The sequence below is a fragment of the Sebastes fasciatus genome, chromosome 1 (assembly GCF_043250625.1).
Source record: "Sebastes fasciatus isolate fSebFas1 chromosome 1, fSebFas1.pri, whole genome shotgun sequence".
NCBI classification, from domain to species: domain Eukaryota; kingdom Metazoa; phylum Chordata; class Actinopteri; order Perciformes; family Sebastidae; genus Sebastes; species Sebastes fasciatus.
Genome location: NC_133795.1, coordinates 19794473 through 19809647, shown reverse-complemented (window position 1 = coordinate 19809647; position 15175 = coordinate 19794473). Strand labels below are relative to the sequence as shown.

Sequence of the window (15175 nt, the reverse complement as noted above, 5' to 3'; positions counted from 1 at the left end):
TTCAGGGTTCGATGCGTACTTCACATCACGGACTCTGGAGAACAACAGGAGGAACGTGTGGTTTGCTGAGTACTGGGAGGAGAACTTCAACTGCAAACTGATGAGCTCCTCCAAGAAAGACGAGAGCAGCAGAAAGTGTACAGGTAAGGTGTGAGTGTGTGTGCATGACAATATTCTAATACTTTTTTTGTACGTCTGCAAAAGAAAGCCCTGTTCTGTCCTCCTTGCTTTAATTGTTTCTGGTTGATTTTCTTACTAAAGTCTCTCTGAACGATGTCCAGCCATCATGGTCCACATGAGAAAAGAACTGAGTTGATAACATTCACCAGAGTCCCGATCAGTTACTGCCTGCATCCACAGCGATAAGCCAGTGTTGCCAGATCTCGCGAGAGAAACAAGCAACCAGGTCTATAGAAACAAGCCCAAAAGAAGCGACCTTACCTACCTACCAGAATACGAGAGAGAGAGGCTGCCACTTAGATATATATGTTTGAATTTATTTTGGATTGCATGCATTTCATTTCATTTTTGCATTGCCTTTTTATATCCATTTTTAGCTTGTAACTTTACATCTTTCTTGTTATAAACTTAAAGAAGTTGAACGTTTCAGCCAGGTCTATAGAAACGAGCCCAAAAGAAGCAACTCTCCCCCAACAAAAGGCCAAAACAATCGACCTTACCTACCTAACACAATATGAGAGAGAGAGGCGGTCACTTGATCACTTCATGTGTGAAATTATTTTGGTATGCATGCATTTCATTTTTGCATTGCTTTGCATTTTATTTTGCATTTATTTGTAGCTTGTTACTTTACATTTTTCTTGTTAACTAAACTTAAATAAGTTGAAAATTAATTGTTGAACACAAAAACTGCCTTCAAATATTCCCCCACTTGAGGGTGAATCCAATCTTTAGGTATCTCTTTTTCACAGTCTTTGTTGTATATTTGTTGTGTATAATATTCTGCTTAAAAGACTCCAGAACTGACCACCAGTCACAGATAAGACAGGAAAGCACAAAGCTTTATATTGTTTTGTTGTTATTATAGAAGGCACAATAACCAATTTTATCTTAATCTGCTATTCAGATTGATTTAAATGCAAATGCAGGAAATAACATATATATATATTATTACATCTATTTGCAGTACTCTCAGTTGCTGCTGAAAAACTGCTGAACTTCAGTAATTATACCGGAGATGATGAGAGGTTTCAATATGAATAGAAAAAAATTGACAAAAACAAATATTGGATTGGAATTAATTGGCAAATAATTAATGTTAATGGACTGATCTGGAGGAGTTAAAAAAAAGAGAAAGACTGACTTCAGCCAGAGACAGGGCCAATATCACAGCTCTAATGAACACTATTTATCACATATTGACTTTTTGCATACACTTGGTCTTTTCCTTGTAGAGGCTGTTGGGAACGTATGGCTGTACTTGCAATGGTAAACAGAAACTCATATGTCTCCCTGGTCTACAATCAATAATGCATAGCAATTAGTGACCCAATATGATAGTGTGGACCAGACCTTGAACACTAATGAACCTGTTCTATTAACAGTATCGATTGAAGCCACAAAAGAAGATATTATCTTGTCTCACTTGTTATTTGTTAGATTTGTCTCATTTCATGTCTCAAACCTTTCACCCTCCTCTCTTATTCCTCTGATTAATGATACTATTATGATTGATATTTAACCCCTTACCATTCCGCCCTCTTTTTTAGAGGGGTATGGGTGGGACACAGGGGATGTTCAGGGGTAAATAAAAACTCAGCAGTATATGTCACATAGAAGTGGTGTTTCAAGTTGTTCTAGTCATTGATAAGAAATTAAAATACATTTTAACAGTGTATAAGGGCTTAGAAAATTATGATATAAGTATGTGTCTCATAAGTTGTTACAGCAATGTTTAGCTTGATATCACTTTTTACCCAGATTTGGTGCTGAATTTAACCTTTTTTTTTACCATTCGACAATTGATAAAAAAATCATCAATAAACCCTCCAAAATACCACATTAAGACACCAAGACCTTGACGAACACCATAGAAAAAGCCATGCTGTGATTTGGTATCAAAAACTTTTGACATTTGGACATTTAAATTTTTTTGGTAATTGGATGGTGAGCACTTCTGTTCTGGAAACAGATCTCTAGTTTGTGGTTGTAAAGTTTCATGAGGCTGTGATTATCCGAGAGGACAACACAGGTGATTTTATACAGTGACGTCAAGTTTAAATTACAACGAAATAGCTACTATGGGGACTAACATTATCAAACATGAATATAATTGGGCTCATTGGATCCACAAGAGTCTGAGCTTTACAGTCATACCCATTTTATGTAAATAGGCAAAACATTACACATTTATACTGCATGCAAAAAAACATTGCCTGATTTTGCCCAAAACTGCATGTGATTATCATAAAGTGGGCATTTCTGTAAAGGGGAGACTTGTGGGTACCCATAGAACCCATTTTCATCCACATATCTTGAGGTCAGAGTTCAACGGACCCCTTTGAATATCATAATGCCAGTTTTTCCTCGCCAAAATTTAAGGTATCCTTGTTACGTTATTTATCTTTATCTTTCCAACCACGTAGTATGACATGGTTGGTACCAATGGATTCATTAGGTTTTCCACTTTCATATGATACCAGTATCTTCACTCTAGCTCTAAAACTGAGCCCGCTACAACCTCTGAAAGACAGAACAGGGCTGTTGGAGTGTTAAGGGGTTAAAGATATGAATTTCACCAACTATCCAAATACATTTCCAGTCCCTAATTTATCGTCACATTGTAACTCTTTGTTCTCCTTTCTCTGCCTTGACTTCCTCCCCCCACACAATATGATTGCAACCACAGAGACGGCTGGGATCATTTTTGCCCCCTAGAACTAAACCTTCAATTACATAATGAACACGCCTCCTGTGCCATTTCACAATGATTGACTCCCTCTGTACCCTCAAAGCAGCAGGCGTGGAGACAAGACACACCAGCAGACAGCTTTATTCTCTGAAACTACCCTAATGGCTCAGACAGGGAGAAATTCAGCCAAACTCGCTGAGTAGTAAAGGTACGGCGTGCTGAGGAGGTCAGGGTTCCTTTGTACAATCAAAGGAACACAAAGAAATGATCATTATTTCCCTATATTTGCAGAGAAATAGGATAGGATAATACTTATACCTTGACATCATGCTGTTCTTTAAAGCTTTTTAGTACCAAGACCTTTAAAGGCATAGTTATAGTTGGACCCAGTAGTAACCCACTCCTGCAGAGTGAAGTGCTCTGCTTGTTCCAAGTAACAGTCCCAGACTGTTAAAGACTCAAAACTTTGTTCATGCCTTTGTCTCTTTGTAGTTGTTTTGAGTTTCTTTGTGGTAGTCTTGCATCTTTTTGTGGTTGTTTTGTGTCTCTTTGACATAGTTTTGCATCCCTGGAGTTGTTTTGCATATCTTTGTGGTCCTTTTGCACCTCTTTTTAGACGTTTTGCATCTATCTGTGGTTGTTTTTGCAATTCCTTGTGGTCGTTTTGTGTCTTTTTGTGGTTGTGTGTATCTTTGTGGTCATTTTGCTTCTCATTGTGGTTGTTTTGCATCTCTTTGTGGACATTTTGTGTATGCATCTGGTTATATTGCATCTCTATAGTTGTTTTGCATCTCTTTGTGGTTGTTTTTTATCTTTTTGTGGTCGTTGGGTGTCTCTCTGTGGTCAATTTACATCTCTTTGTGGTTGTTTTATGTCTCTTTGTGGTCGTTTTGTCTCTTTGTTGTAGTATTGCTTATCTTTGTGATCATTTTGCATCTCTTTTGTGATCATTTTGTGTCTACTTGAGTCATTTTGCATTTCTTTGTGGTAGTTTTGCATCTCTGTTGTCATTTTGCGTCTCTCTCTGTGTACTTTTTATGTCTCCTTGTGGTTGTTTTATGTCTCTGTGTGGTAGTTTTTTGCATCCCTGTAGTCGTTTGCATATCTTTGTGGTCATTTGCATTTCTTTGTGGTTGTTTTGTGTTTACTTGGCGTCATTTTGCATTTCTTTGCGGCAGTTTTGCTTCCCTGGAGTAAGTTTGTGTGTCTTTGAGGTAGTTTTGCATCCCTGGAGTTGTTTTGCGAATCTTTGTGGTCATTTTTCATCTCTTTGTAGACATTTTGCGTTTCAGAAGTTGTTTTGAGTCTCTCTTTAGTCATTTTTGCAATTGTTTGTGGTTGTTTTGTGTTTTTTGTGGTTGTGCACATCTTTTTTGTCATTTTGCGTATATTTGTGGTCATTCTTTGTTGTTGTTTTGCATCTCTTTCTGGGCGTTTTGTCTCTTTCTGGTCACTTTGTGTCTTTTTGTGGTTGTTTTGCATCCCTTTGTGGTCATTTCATGTCTCTTTGTAGTTGTTTTGCAACTTGTTGTGGTCATTTTGCTTCTCTTTGTATTTGTTTTGTTTCTCTTTCAGTGGTATTCTGCAGGTGAATCAGAACTCTCAGCTACTGCTGTTAGTTCAAAAAACGGCGGCTAAACTTAATTTTCCATACTGGAGATGAAGAGACCTACTTTTAATTGAGTTCTATGCCTTTTTGAAAAAATCTGAGCAGCCACTTCAAACAGAGGCTCCGGCCCAGGGGCCCCGTGACCCCTCGGGCATGTGCCCTGTAGGCCCGTTCAGGATTTTATAGCTTGCAGTGTTTCTCAGCTTTACCATTTGAAACATTGAAGATGTCAAAGAGGTGGCATCAAGTGTCATAAATGAAGTTATTTTGGTAAGTCAAACAGGAAAATGACAAATCAGTATTGTTGAACATTATAACATTGCCTCTTCACTAAAAGTTAGATGTTTGCTCTAATTATCTGACTTAGTTGTAACTTCTTAGCTGGAAGCCTGAAAGTAACTCTGGTAGCTCGTTATGGACAGAGACCAATCAGTATTTTGGCATTTCTCAGTGTTCACTGAAACGCATGAATAAAACATGCAGCTGTGTGGCAGCACTGTGTCTCAGCAGTGAGCACTGTCGCCCCACAGCAAGAAGGTTCAAATCTGTGCCCTCATCATATCTGTGTGGAAATGATAATGAATCAACACGCTCAGCTTCAGTATGAGTGTCGAGTTCTCACAAACAGATAAACATCCGGACAGTTTACTGCCTACAGTTACAAACAGCACACTGGAATCATTTAATCGGAGTTCTGTCTCATAGTGATGCATATATCTGTGTGAAGTTTACATGTTCTATCTGTGTCTGTGTGGTTTCCCTCTGAGTTTTAAAGGGAAACCCAACAGACCTGTTTGAGCAAAGGTAACAGGTCATATACAGATGGATATATAGATGCATGGATGGTGGGATGTATAGTAAACTAATTGCATCAGGACAAAATTGTCAAAAGCTAGTTGGTTTAGGGTGACCATATTTTCAAACCCCCAAACCAGGACCCTTAAGTGTCCCGCATTAATGCACGTGCTAATATGCACGCACCATATGCGTTTTCATCAGGATGGCTAACTTGGCACATTTGAGCACGGAGTGGGATCAGAAAGAAGGCTTTATTATAGGGGGTTCATTAGAGTCTGTGACAGTCATGATTTATCACATTTACTACTTTCTCCCTCTTTAATCACAGGGCTATCCCCCTCATGACGCACTGACAGTTTGGGAGTCCTGTAGAGAGTTTTCCTCAGAGGAAACTTATTGTTGTCTGGGACTAAGGATATCATTATTCAACTTTGGTTTTGAATCCAAACAATCTCTATCACATAATGTTGCTCGCCACAGCCACAGGCTATTATAATAAACAATTGTGGAGCTCAGACAACTTTTTGGCCGGGATGGAGACACCGGGTGAAAGACAGACAGGAACAGACGGTCCTGAGGGAGTTCGGAGCGGAGCAAAATGCATGTTGATACGCAGAAGGAACTGTGTAGAATAATTAATTAAAATGACACGTTTGATGTGCACATAAGCACGGGGGGTTCTGTGATTCAAAATTGCACAAAATGTAACCAGAAGATCTGCTGTGTCCGTGCATAATTGTGGCTTGACAGTCACTCTAGTTAGAAACTGCAGTGGGGTGCGCTGTGCTGGCTCTCTGTATACTTATCTCATGCGCACAAATTAATTAATGAGTGTAACACGATAAACGCTTATGGAAGTATAATATCGTTATTATCAGAATTGTAGTGAAAACTGGGACAAATTAATGTTATTGACTGTTTAAAACCGGGACATTTGAGTGTTTTACAGATATTTGTTGGGACTCGGAACATCCAGCTTGAAACCGGGACAATCCCGGTCTCTATCTCTGTAATAGTTTAGCTTTCTGCGCTGTGGTGCATCAGCCTTGACAGCTTATTACGGATAGCAGAAGGCTTAGCTAAACTAATAGCAACATTTTCTCTCCATCTCTGAAACACTTCACCGATATTGTAGCTCAGTAGAACCTCGAATCACAGTTTGTCATCTCAAACGTAGGCTATTTGATATCAATTCTGTCACCCAAAAAATCAGCAAGATGGCATTTTCAATGTGTAAGTTTAGCTTACTACTCTGAGGTGATTCGTGTGCCTCCAGTCTTTCCTTCGTTTTGCCTTCAGCTAACATTGTGAAGTAATCATGACGCCGGCTATAAAAGGGTCTATACCACTGTTCCCTTCTGTTGTCCTCGAATAAGTCGTTGACCTGCAACGTGAGTTTTATTGACGGTGTGATTAAGTCTCACACCACAACATAACTGGGAAAACAAGTTAGTAGTAAGCACCATTTCAGGGTTGTTACCATGCATCAGCAGGGACAGACTCTGGGTCGGTGATCAGCACTGCCACCGGGACGGGGATTTGAGTCGGCTGACTGAAGACCTTTCTTTGCGGAGTTTGTCTCCATCACCCTTTGGTTCCCTCCCACAGTGCAGAGACTCGCATTTTAGGAGAATTTGTGACTGCAAGCTGAACTCTAGGTGTGAATCTGAGTGTGTGTTATCCCTGTGGTGGACGCCCTGCCTCTCCCTTGGTGCATCCTGGGATAATCCCAAGCCCTCTGCGACCCTGAACAGGATGAATGGATGGACGTGTTCCCCCTTTAAAAACAGCCCACATGCTTTTACAAGCCTTGTAGAAAATAAACATGACAGCCTCAACAATGCTGTTTTATGTATCGTGGTGAGTCGGTGGCCACACATCAGCGTCATGCCCATAATCTCAGTAAAGGTCAGTCCATCAGCTCTTATTGGTGTAATAAAGCTGCCACATGCTGCGGCATTGGGAGGCTGGCTCCTGGTTTGTTTAGAGGAGGTGGCTACTTTACAATGCACCGTTAGTCACACTCAGTGGCTTTATGTTGCTTCTATTGACGCTTTGTTATCCGCATGAAAAGATGAAAGTAATTGTATTTGCCAATATGATGATGTTTTGTACTGTACGATTGTGTTTATTCCATCTGATGATTAAGGATAAATACACGGTATATGATTCCAGTAATCCAGGATGGAGTCTGATAAAATATGTGATACACCACCGGGGTATAGTCTGCACCCATCTGCGAACGGCAGGTAGGGAGGAGGTCGGGATGGGTGTGTCGGTCAAAAAACACAGGACTTTCGCCCAGGAGACCGCTGCTTGTGTCCCGTGTGAAACCAGAAGTCAACATTGATTTACTGTTGCTGGACATTTGTAGGAAAAATCATGAAAAGCATCTTGTTGAAAGTTGTGCTGAGCGCCACAACAAAAAAGGACATTTGTGTCTATGCACACAAATCAAATAGTTTAAATTTTGAGACTATTTCACAAACTGCCGGTAAACTGTGTTGCATATTCAGACAGACAGTATGAAAAAATAATGAGACCAGTGTTCCTGAAGTTAACATTGATTTATTTGTCACGTAACGTCCGTACTTAAGTTACGCCACTTCAGATGTTATTTTAACCTAAATCGTGACTTTTTACTAAACCTAAGTAGTTGTGTTGCCTAAGCCTAACCAAGTTGATCTTTTCCTAAACCTAAGTAGTTTTATTTTGAAAAGACTACAGTAGAGTGGAAATTGACACGTGCATCCCGTGTTGCTGAACACTCGTGCTGAGCGTCACAAATCAAATAGATTCAATTATGTGACTTTTTCACAAATGGCCGTGAGACTGTTCTCATATCATATGAGCACATAGCCTACTTATATAGTTTATGTAAAAAGTAACAAAGTATCTAATGTAGTGAAATGAAAAGTATAATATTTACCTATGAGATGTAATGGAGCAGAAGTATAAAGTAACAGAAAATGGATACAATCAAGTAAAGTACCAGTACGTCAAAATTGTACTAAAGTAGAGAGTGAATTTATCTACCACTGGTATCTTGCTTCCGTCTCCCCAGCTTATTACGACTATCTAGAAAGTTAAAGACAATCACTGTTAATGTGTCATTGCAATATATATAAAGCAAGGAATCTTTCCATGCTGCTATAAATGGATGATGAATAAATGATGGATGATGGATGGGGATGATGCACAGCAGGTTGGCCGCCCCTCAGGCAGCAGCATGGTGACCTGTTTTCTTTACTGATGCCCCCAAACTGAATTTCACTACAACAACTGGGGCAATTATTTGCGTTATTAACCCATTTACCAAAACTGTAGAAGGGGGGAGGGGTTATTGCTTTCATCAAACAGGAAATTAAACCTCAAATGTATCCAGGAAAGCTATTAATCAATTTAGTTATTCTTTAAGAAGACTTACTGTATTGTGCGCTGATATACTCTCCTAAATATGAGGCTTCAAAAACTGAATGTAGCCCTTCACTTCATGTTGTTTCTTGCTCGTTAGCACAAGAGTCCAAAACAGCTGGTTTCCAATTTACCACTAATATAAATGATGATTGGCTAAAATCAGCGGTAAATCACTCAAGAGCAGGTCAGCAACAGAAACAGGCTGCATGAAGAGTCTCTTGGGGCTGGAGCCATGTAGCTCTTTTCCACTGCAGGAACGTAGTGATCCACAACCTGGAGCTTCATAACCTGAACCAGTAAGGTTCTAGGTTCTGCCTTGTGTGTCCTCTGTGTTCTACAGACCAAAATGTTTTGTATTTACGCCACCGAAAAGGTGACAGCTGGAAAAACGTCGTCATTTTTACGTTGTATTTGGTTGGGGAGAGCAGCTTAGTTGTGAGACCAACACATTCTCAATCTCAACTTGCCAAATACCGCTGAATGGTCATTGACCCTCGGCATCGGAAACCGCGCAGGGTACCCCTCTTAAGTTAAATTAGTTTTGGACAGACCAGGGACAGCGTGTCAATATACACTTGTTACATGCATAGTGTCCTTTCAAAATAAACTTCTGTTTTTCCATCCGGCATCTGAAACCGCGCGGGGTACCCGTCTTGGGTTACTTTTGGACGGACCAGGGACGGAGTGTCAATATGCGCTCGTTACATGCATAGTGTCCTTTCAAAATAAACCTCCGTTTTCACAGGAAGTTAGCTGACGTGACCAAATAAGTCAACGTTACTTTTAGTTTCACACAGGACAAGATCACGGGTCTCCTAGTTGAAAGTCTTGTGTTTGTTTGACCCATCCTCCACCCCTTCTCTACGCCCTGAACGGACTCTTACGTTATTAATACTACTACTACTATTACTAATACTATGTCATCAGCTCTGACCATCAAATAACGCCTCAGGTGGGTTTACATTGGACTTGAAAAGCCCCGTTCCTCACATACTATTGCTAAAGGGTGCCTCCGTGCATCGGTTTCCGATGCCAAGGGGCACTGACCAAATGGTGGTATTTGACAAGTTGGGAGTGAGAACTGGTTGATGAGACAGACAACAGCAAATACATTAATATAATATTTTTCTTGCGATTACTTTTAAACATCTGTATTGTAAAAGTAATAGAACATCACCAGCCACAGAACGGAGCAAAAAGAGAGAACACGAGATTGACTCCAGACCAGCTTGATCCTTCAGGAAAGGTCAATGTCTATCTGGCTCTCAGTCTGCTCTGAACCATCAGACCAGCAGCAAACACAGGACTTTCACCCAGGAGACCGTTGTTTATGACTTTACGCTTGTTATGTAACATTACTTAAGAAAGTCTGCTAAGGGCGGTTAATGCTACAGTAGTTACATTACATTGTTACGTTATCATTTCAACATGTTTTTTTTCTAACCATAACAAGTACTTTTGTTGCCTAAACCTAACTAATCATTTTGCAACGTTAACCGCGTGGCATTGCGTGTTTCTGCAAGCATAAAGGTATTTCTAAAACTTTTTTGGGGGGGGTTCAGAAACGTCAACATTCAACGTATCCCATGGTTTTCAGAAACAGTGCAATGCCAAAAAAAAATTCTGGCAACTGGATTGATGTCCTATGTTATTAATAGCTGTGTTTTAAACCAGCTGTTGCATTTGTTCCCCCTGAGAGAATCTGAACTTGGATTTAGAATCTCTTCCTAATCGTCCTCAGAGCGGGGGGGGAAACACAGGAAACAAAAGCAGAACCAGAGGCAGAAGATCCACCTGAAGTTACAGGTGGAACAGGTCTAATAGCCTGCAGTCGGTGGGTGAGGACAGTTTACACACAACAGTAGCTGGGGGCAGCAACAAGCTGTCAGGATAACATTATGCTCTAGGTGCCTTTGAAGGCTGGAGCCTAGATAAAATTATGCCAATGGGGTCCGACGGGCATCCTGTTTAGTGTGTGTTTGTGTGTGCTTGTGAGTGAGAGAGACAGATATGAGCAGGTCATAGAGAGAAGAGAGGGACTGAGAGACTCCTGTTTATGAGATAACATAAAGCTCTAGGTCCCTTTGCCACAGGCAAGGAAATAGAGAGGGGTTAGAGTATAGTATAGTCGGGGCCTCCGGAGGCCTCCTAACAGGAGATAGGAGGACTCCGATCAGCGTCTGCTCAGAGCTGCAGACACATGGCAGCAGATACCCAGAGTAATTATTGGTGCTGTCAGTGCAGGGAGCCCGTTGATAGCTGAGCTGAGAACAGTCTGCTCCCCTCACACTTTAACTAAAACAGCTCCTAACAATGTCACGGCACAAGGCGCTCACAGGTCAGTAGGAGTCATTCTTTAAAGCAGATGGCGTGGCTGTTATTAAGGATAACAATTAGTGCTGAGAGCAAAGGGAGCCAGTTGTTAAATGGGTATGAACATCTGCTTCTGGTGTTACAGCACATTGTATTTCTGAGCTGGATATTTATAGTATATCCTGGTTATTGTATCTTCAAAAGTTGTTTTCAGGTTCATCAGGCACCAATAACAGTTTTATATTAGTTGAATTCACCACAGGCATTTTCTGCTATGCAGGGTGGAATGATATTATTTAATTACATGATAGTGTTCAAGCTACATTAATGTTCAGAGGCTGGAAACTCACTTCCATCTCAGGAACCTATAAAGTGTATCATCCTGCACTGATGTGAAGTCATGGTGGGAATATATGGAGTTGCTAACACAAAATAAAAATAAGGTTTTACAAAAGCAATACTTTTGTCGGAGGTGGAAATATGCTCTGCTGTGTAAGCAGAAAATACTATTCAATTAAATTTCAATTAAATGTATTTATATCGCGTCAAATTATCCCTTTAATTGGTATAAATCCTGGGCGAGAGAGAGAGAGAGATGCACAGCAACAACAATAAGAGCACAACAGCTAATAATAGTAGCAGTGGATATAATAGAATGATTATAATTGTAGTAGTAATATTAATAGAAGTATGGCTGATAATAATGATAGTAGCAGTGGATATAATAGAAACAGGACTAATAACAAAAATAATAGTATTGTGGATATAATAGTATGATGATAATAATCATAATAGCAGTAATAGTAGCAGTAATAATAGTATTGTGGATATAATGGAATGATAATAATAATAGCAGTAATATTAGCAATAATATTAATAGAAATATCACTGATAATAATGATAGTAGCAGTGGATATAATAGAATGATAATAATACTAGCTGTAATAATAGTAGAAATATGACTAATAACAATAATAATAGTTGTGTGGATATAATAGAATGATAATAACAATAGCAGTAATAGTAGCAGTAATATTAATAGCAATAGGAGTAATAACAATAATAATAGTAGTCTGAATATTATAGAACGGTAATAATGATAGCAGTAATATTAAAGGTCACCTATTATGCAAAATGCACTTTTCCATGTCTTTTAAACATCAATAGCTGTCCCCAGTGTGTCTACAAGTCACCATAGTATCATAAAAGACCATCCTCTCTCTTTTTCTCCTGCTCCGTTTGTCCGGAAATGGGTGTCGAAACAACGCTGCGCAGCTTTTCTTTTCTTCTGACGTCATTTGAGAATTAGCCATATAAGGGTTTCCTGGTCGAACCAGAGCAGAACCTTCAGTAGCTGACCCCGCCCCACAGCGCGTCACTGTCTCTCCTCCTCAACCGAACTTGAGCAAAGTAGCTCCTACTGTTAGTCTGCAAGAACCAGCAGAACCGTCTTCATGTACTCCCATCATCTAAATATAACATGTTCTTTCACAAAGGCTTTATGTAATTACACTGTTTAAACAGATGATATTTATATATTATATATATTTGATGTCATGCATGTAGCAGAGTACAGGTAGTAAATAGTGACTTGTAAGCAACACAACACATTTCTGTTTCACAGTCAAACTTTATTTGAGTTGACAGATGACAATATTAATTATTCATAGCATTTGTAATCATCCCACCTGCAGTTATGTTAACATGGTACAGGAGAAAGTCTTCAGCTCTGGTAAACTATGGTAAGCTAAGCTCCGGTGGTCTGTAGTCATGGTAACACAGAGACAGCTACTACTGTAAATAATATACCATTACTCTGATCTTCCATACATTTATCTTTTAGCAGAAATAATGAACTGACTACTGTTTCACATCTTCTATTTTCCACCCTGATGGTCGCTGTGTTTACACACCGTGTCATAGCGGTAGCATGTAGCTAACCCGTTAGCATGTAGCTACATGCTAATGGGTTAGCTACATGCTACCGGGTTAGCTCTGTATCTCCATGTAAACAGAGCCATCTGCTCTCAGCTGTCTGCTCTCCTCTGGGATGATTCTGTCGGTCATTTCTCACAGATGGATCTGTAAAGACAGACGTAAAACAGAGTGTATGTTTACGGTTTACAGAGTTGATGCATGAGGTAAACACTGAGCTAACTAACAGAGATATAAACAGCATTATTTACCTGAGAGAAACCGTCAGGAAAACCTGAATCTGGACCGCAGATGTTGATCATGTGTCGCCGATTTCTGATCAGATTCCTCCGGTCACGTGCGCTGGGTGAAGTTTCTGGTTTATAAACTTTAAAGTGGTTTATAAACTTTATACTAGCTGCTATCTCTCCACTCGTGTCTCTCTCTCTCTCTCTCTCTCAGAGAGAGAGAGAGAGAGAGAGAGCTTCTCCGGGAGGGAGGGGGAGATAGTGACGCTGTGTTGTTGAGGACGTTTGATTGACAGAAAACGCTGACCAATCAGAGCAGAGTGGGAGGAGACAGGCTGTGAATCAGGGGTTTTCAGACAGAGGCTGAATTAGGCTCTGAGGCAGGCAGACTCAGGCTGCAGTATGAGAAGAATAAAGGGTTTTTTGAACATTGCAGCATGTAAACATGTTCTAGTGCAACATTAAAATACATCTATGAACCTGGAAATGAGCATAATATGAGACCTACAGAGCTACAGACACAGAAATCAGCACTTTTGGAAATGGGCTGAAACAGAGGTTATAGAGACATGCTGGAATGCATGATCTGATTGTTTTTTTGAAAAAAAAACTTCAGAGACATGGTTTGGAGGTGTCTGAGACCTATAATAACTAGTTTAAATGGAGTATAATATGTGACCTTTAATAGAAATATGGCTGATATTGATAATAGTTGCGTGGACATAAAAGAACAATGATAATAATAGTAGCAGTAATAATAATAGGAATAGGACTAATAATAATAATAGTAGCGTAGATATAATAGAACAATAATATTAATAGCAGTAACATTAATAGAAATATTGCTGATAATGATAGTAGCAGTGGATATAAAAGAACGATAATAATAGTAGCAGTAATAATAATAGAAATAGTTCTAATAATAATAATAGTAGTGTAGATATAATTGAACAATAATAATAATAGCAGTAACATTAATAGAAATATTGCTGATAATAATAGTAGCATGTATATAAATGAACAATAATAATAATAGCAGTAATGGTAGCAGTAATAATACTAGAATTAAGATGAAAACAGCACAGAAAAGAAAAGATGTAACCTTTATGTTAAGATAAAGGATCCCAACAACCGTATTACTGTTTGTTTGTGGTGAAGAGTTGACTCCTCTGACTTGAACCTTGTAAACCAGATGAAGATATTACAGTAAGGTGAGGATGAGTATGAATACTGTGTGGTAAAACATCAGCACAATAATAATAATAATCAGTATCAGAGTGAGTCAGCTGGAGCTCCCTGTTGGAGCTGTGATTTGTAGCGCTAACGGGCTCCTGATGTCGTGCCATTAGCTGCCTGGCTAGCTCTGCTGCTCCTGTGCCTTTAATGGGATTATTTGGGAGCGGTACTGATAGCATGTCTCCTTCTGTGTTTCACTCATCCTCCGCCAAACTGCTTCTTCCATTTTATTTCCTCTCATTATTTATGTATGAGACTGCACACCAAAGACAAATAAAGAACACAACAAACGGCGTACGCCGCTCCAGCTCTGCCTTTTGATTTATTTTTTTTTTTTGTTTTTCATTTTGTGTGCTGCTCATCGTGTGCTCCTCCAGAGGCCATTTTCATTCAACCTGTTTGATGGAGGGTGAAAGTTTTGAGTGAAGTTGAATTGAATGTAAATGCAGGTTGTTTCGCTGCCACATCCATCCCAGCCTCCTTCAATATAAAGTATTTTTTTCAGCCAACAATTCACTGTGAAAACAGTCATCTAGGTTTATTCAGTAAAAATGATAAAAAATAAAAATAAAAGTCTTGGTTTAAGGCTGCTTATTTTTTTATGTTTTTCCTCTCTGATTCCTTCTATCCTCTGCTCTCTGCCTCCTCTGTGTGCGTGAAAATGCCTTATGCTATTACTGTGAGCAGGTTATTATCGTTCATATTTTATGCATGAAGTAAATAAAGTATATCTGCTTCCCTGGTTACTGTGGTAACAGCTGAATATAA

General features: G+C 39.4%; 1 protein-coding gene across 3 annotated transcripts in view; it reads left to right on the top strand.

Annotated features, from left to right (window-relative positions):
• The window catches only part of grm7 (glutamate metabotropic receptor 7), a 335453-nt gene that overhangs the window by 204719 nt on the left and 115559 nt on the right, over positions 1-15175 (top strand). For all 3 annotated transcript variants that reach the window (XM_074636571.1, XM_074636580.1, XM_074636586.1), the window contains exon 5: positions 6-143. In XM_074636571.1, the coding sequence (XP_074492672.1) occupies positions 6-143 (138 nt within the window). The remainder of the gene's footprint in view (positions 1-5; positions 144-15175) is intronic.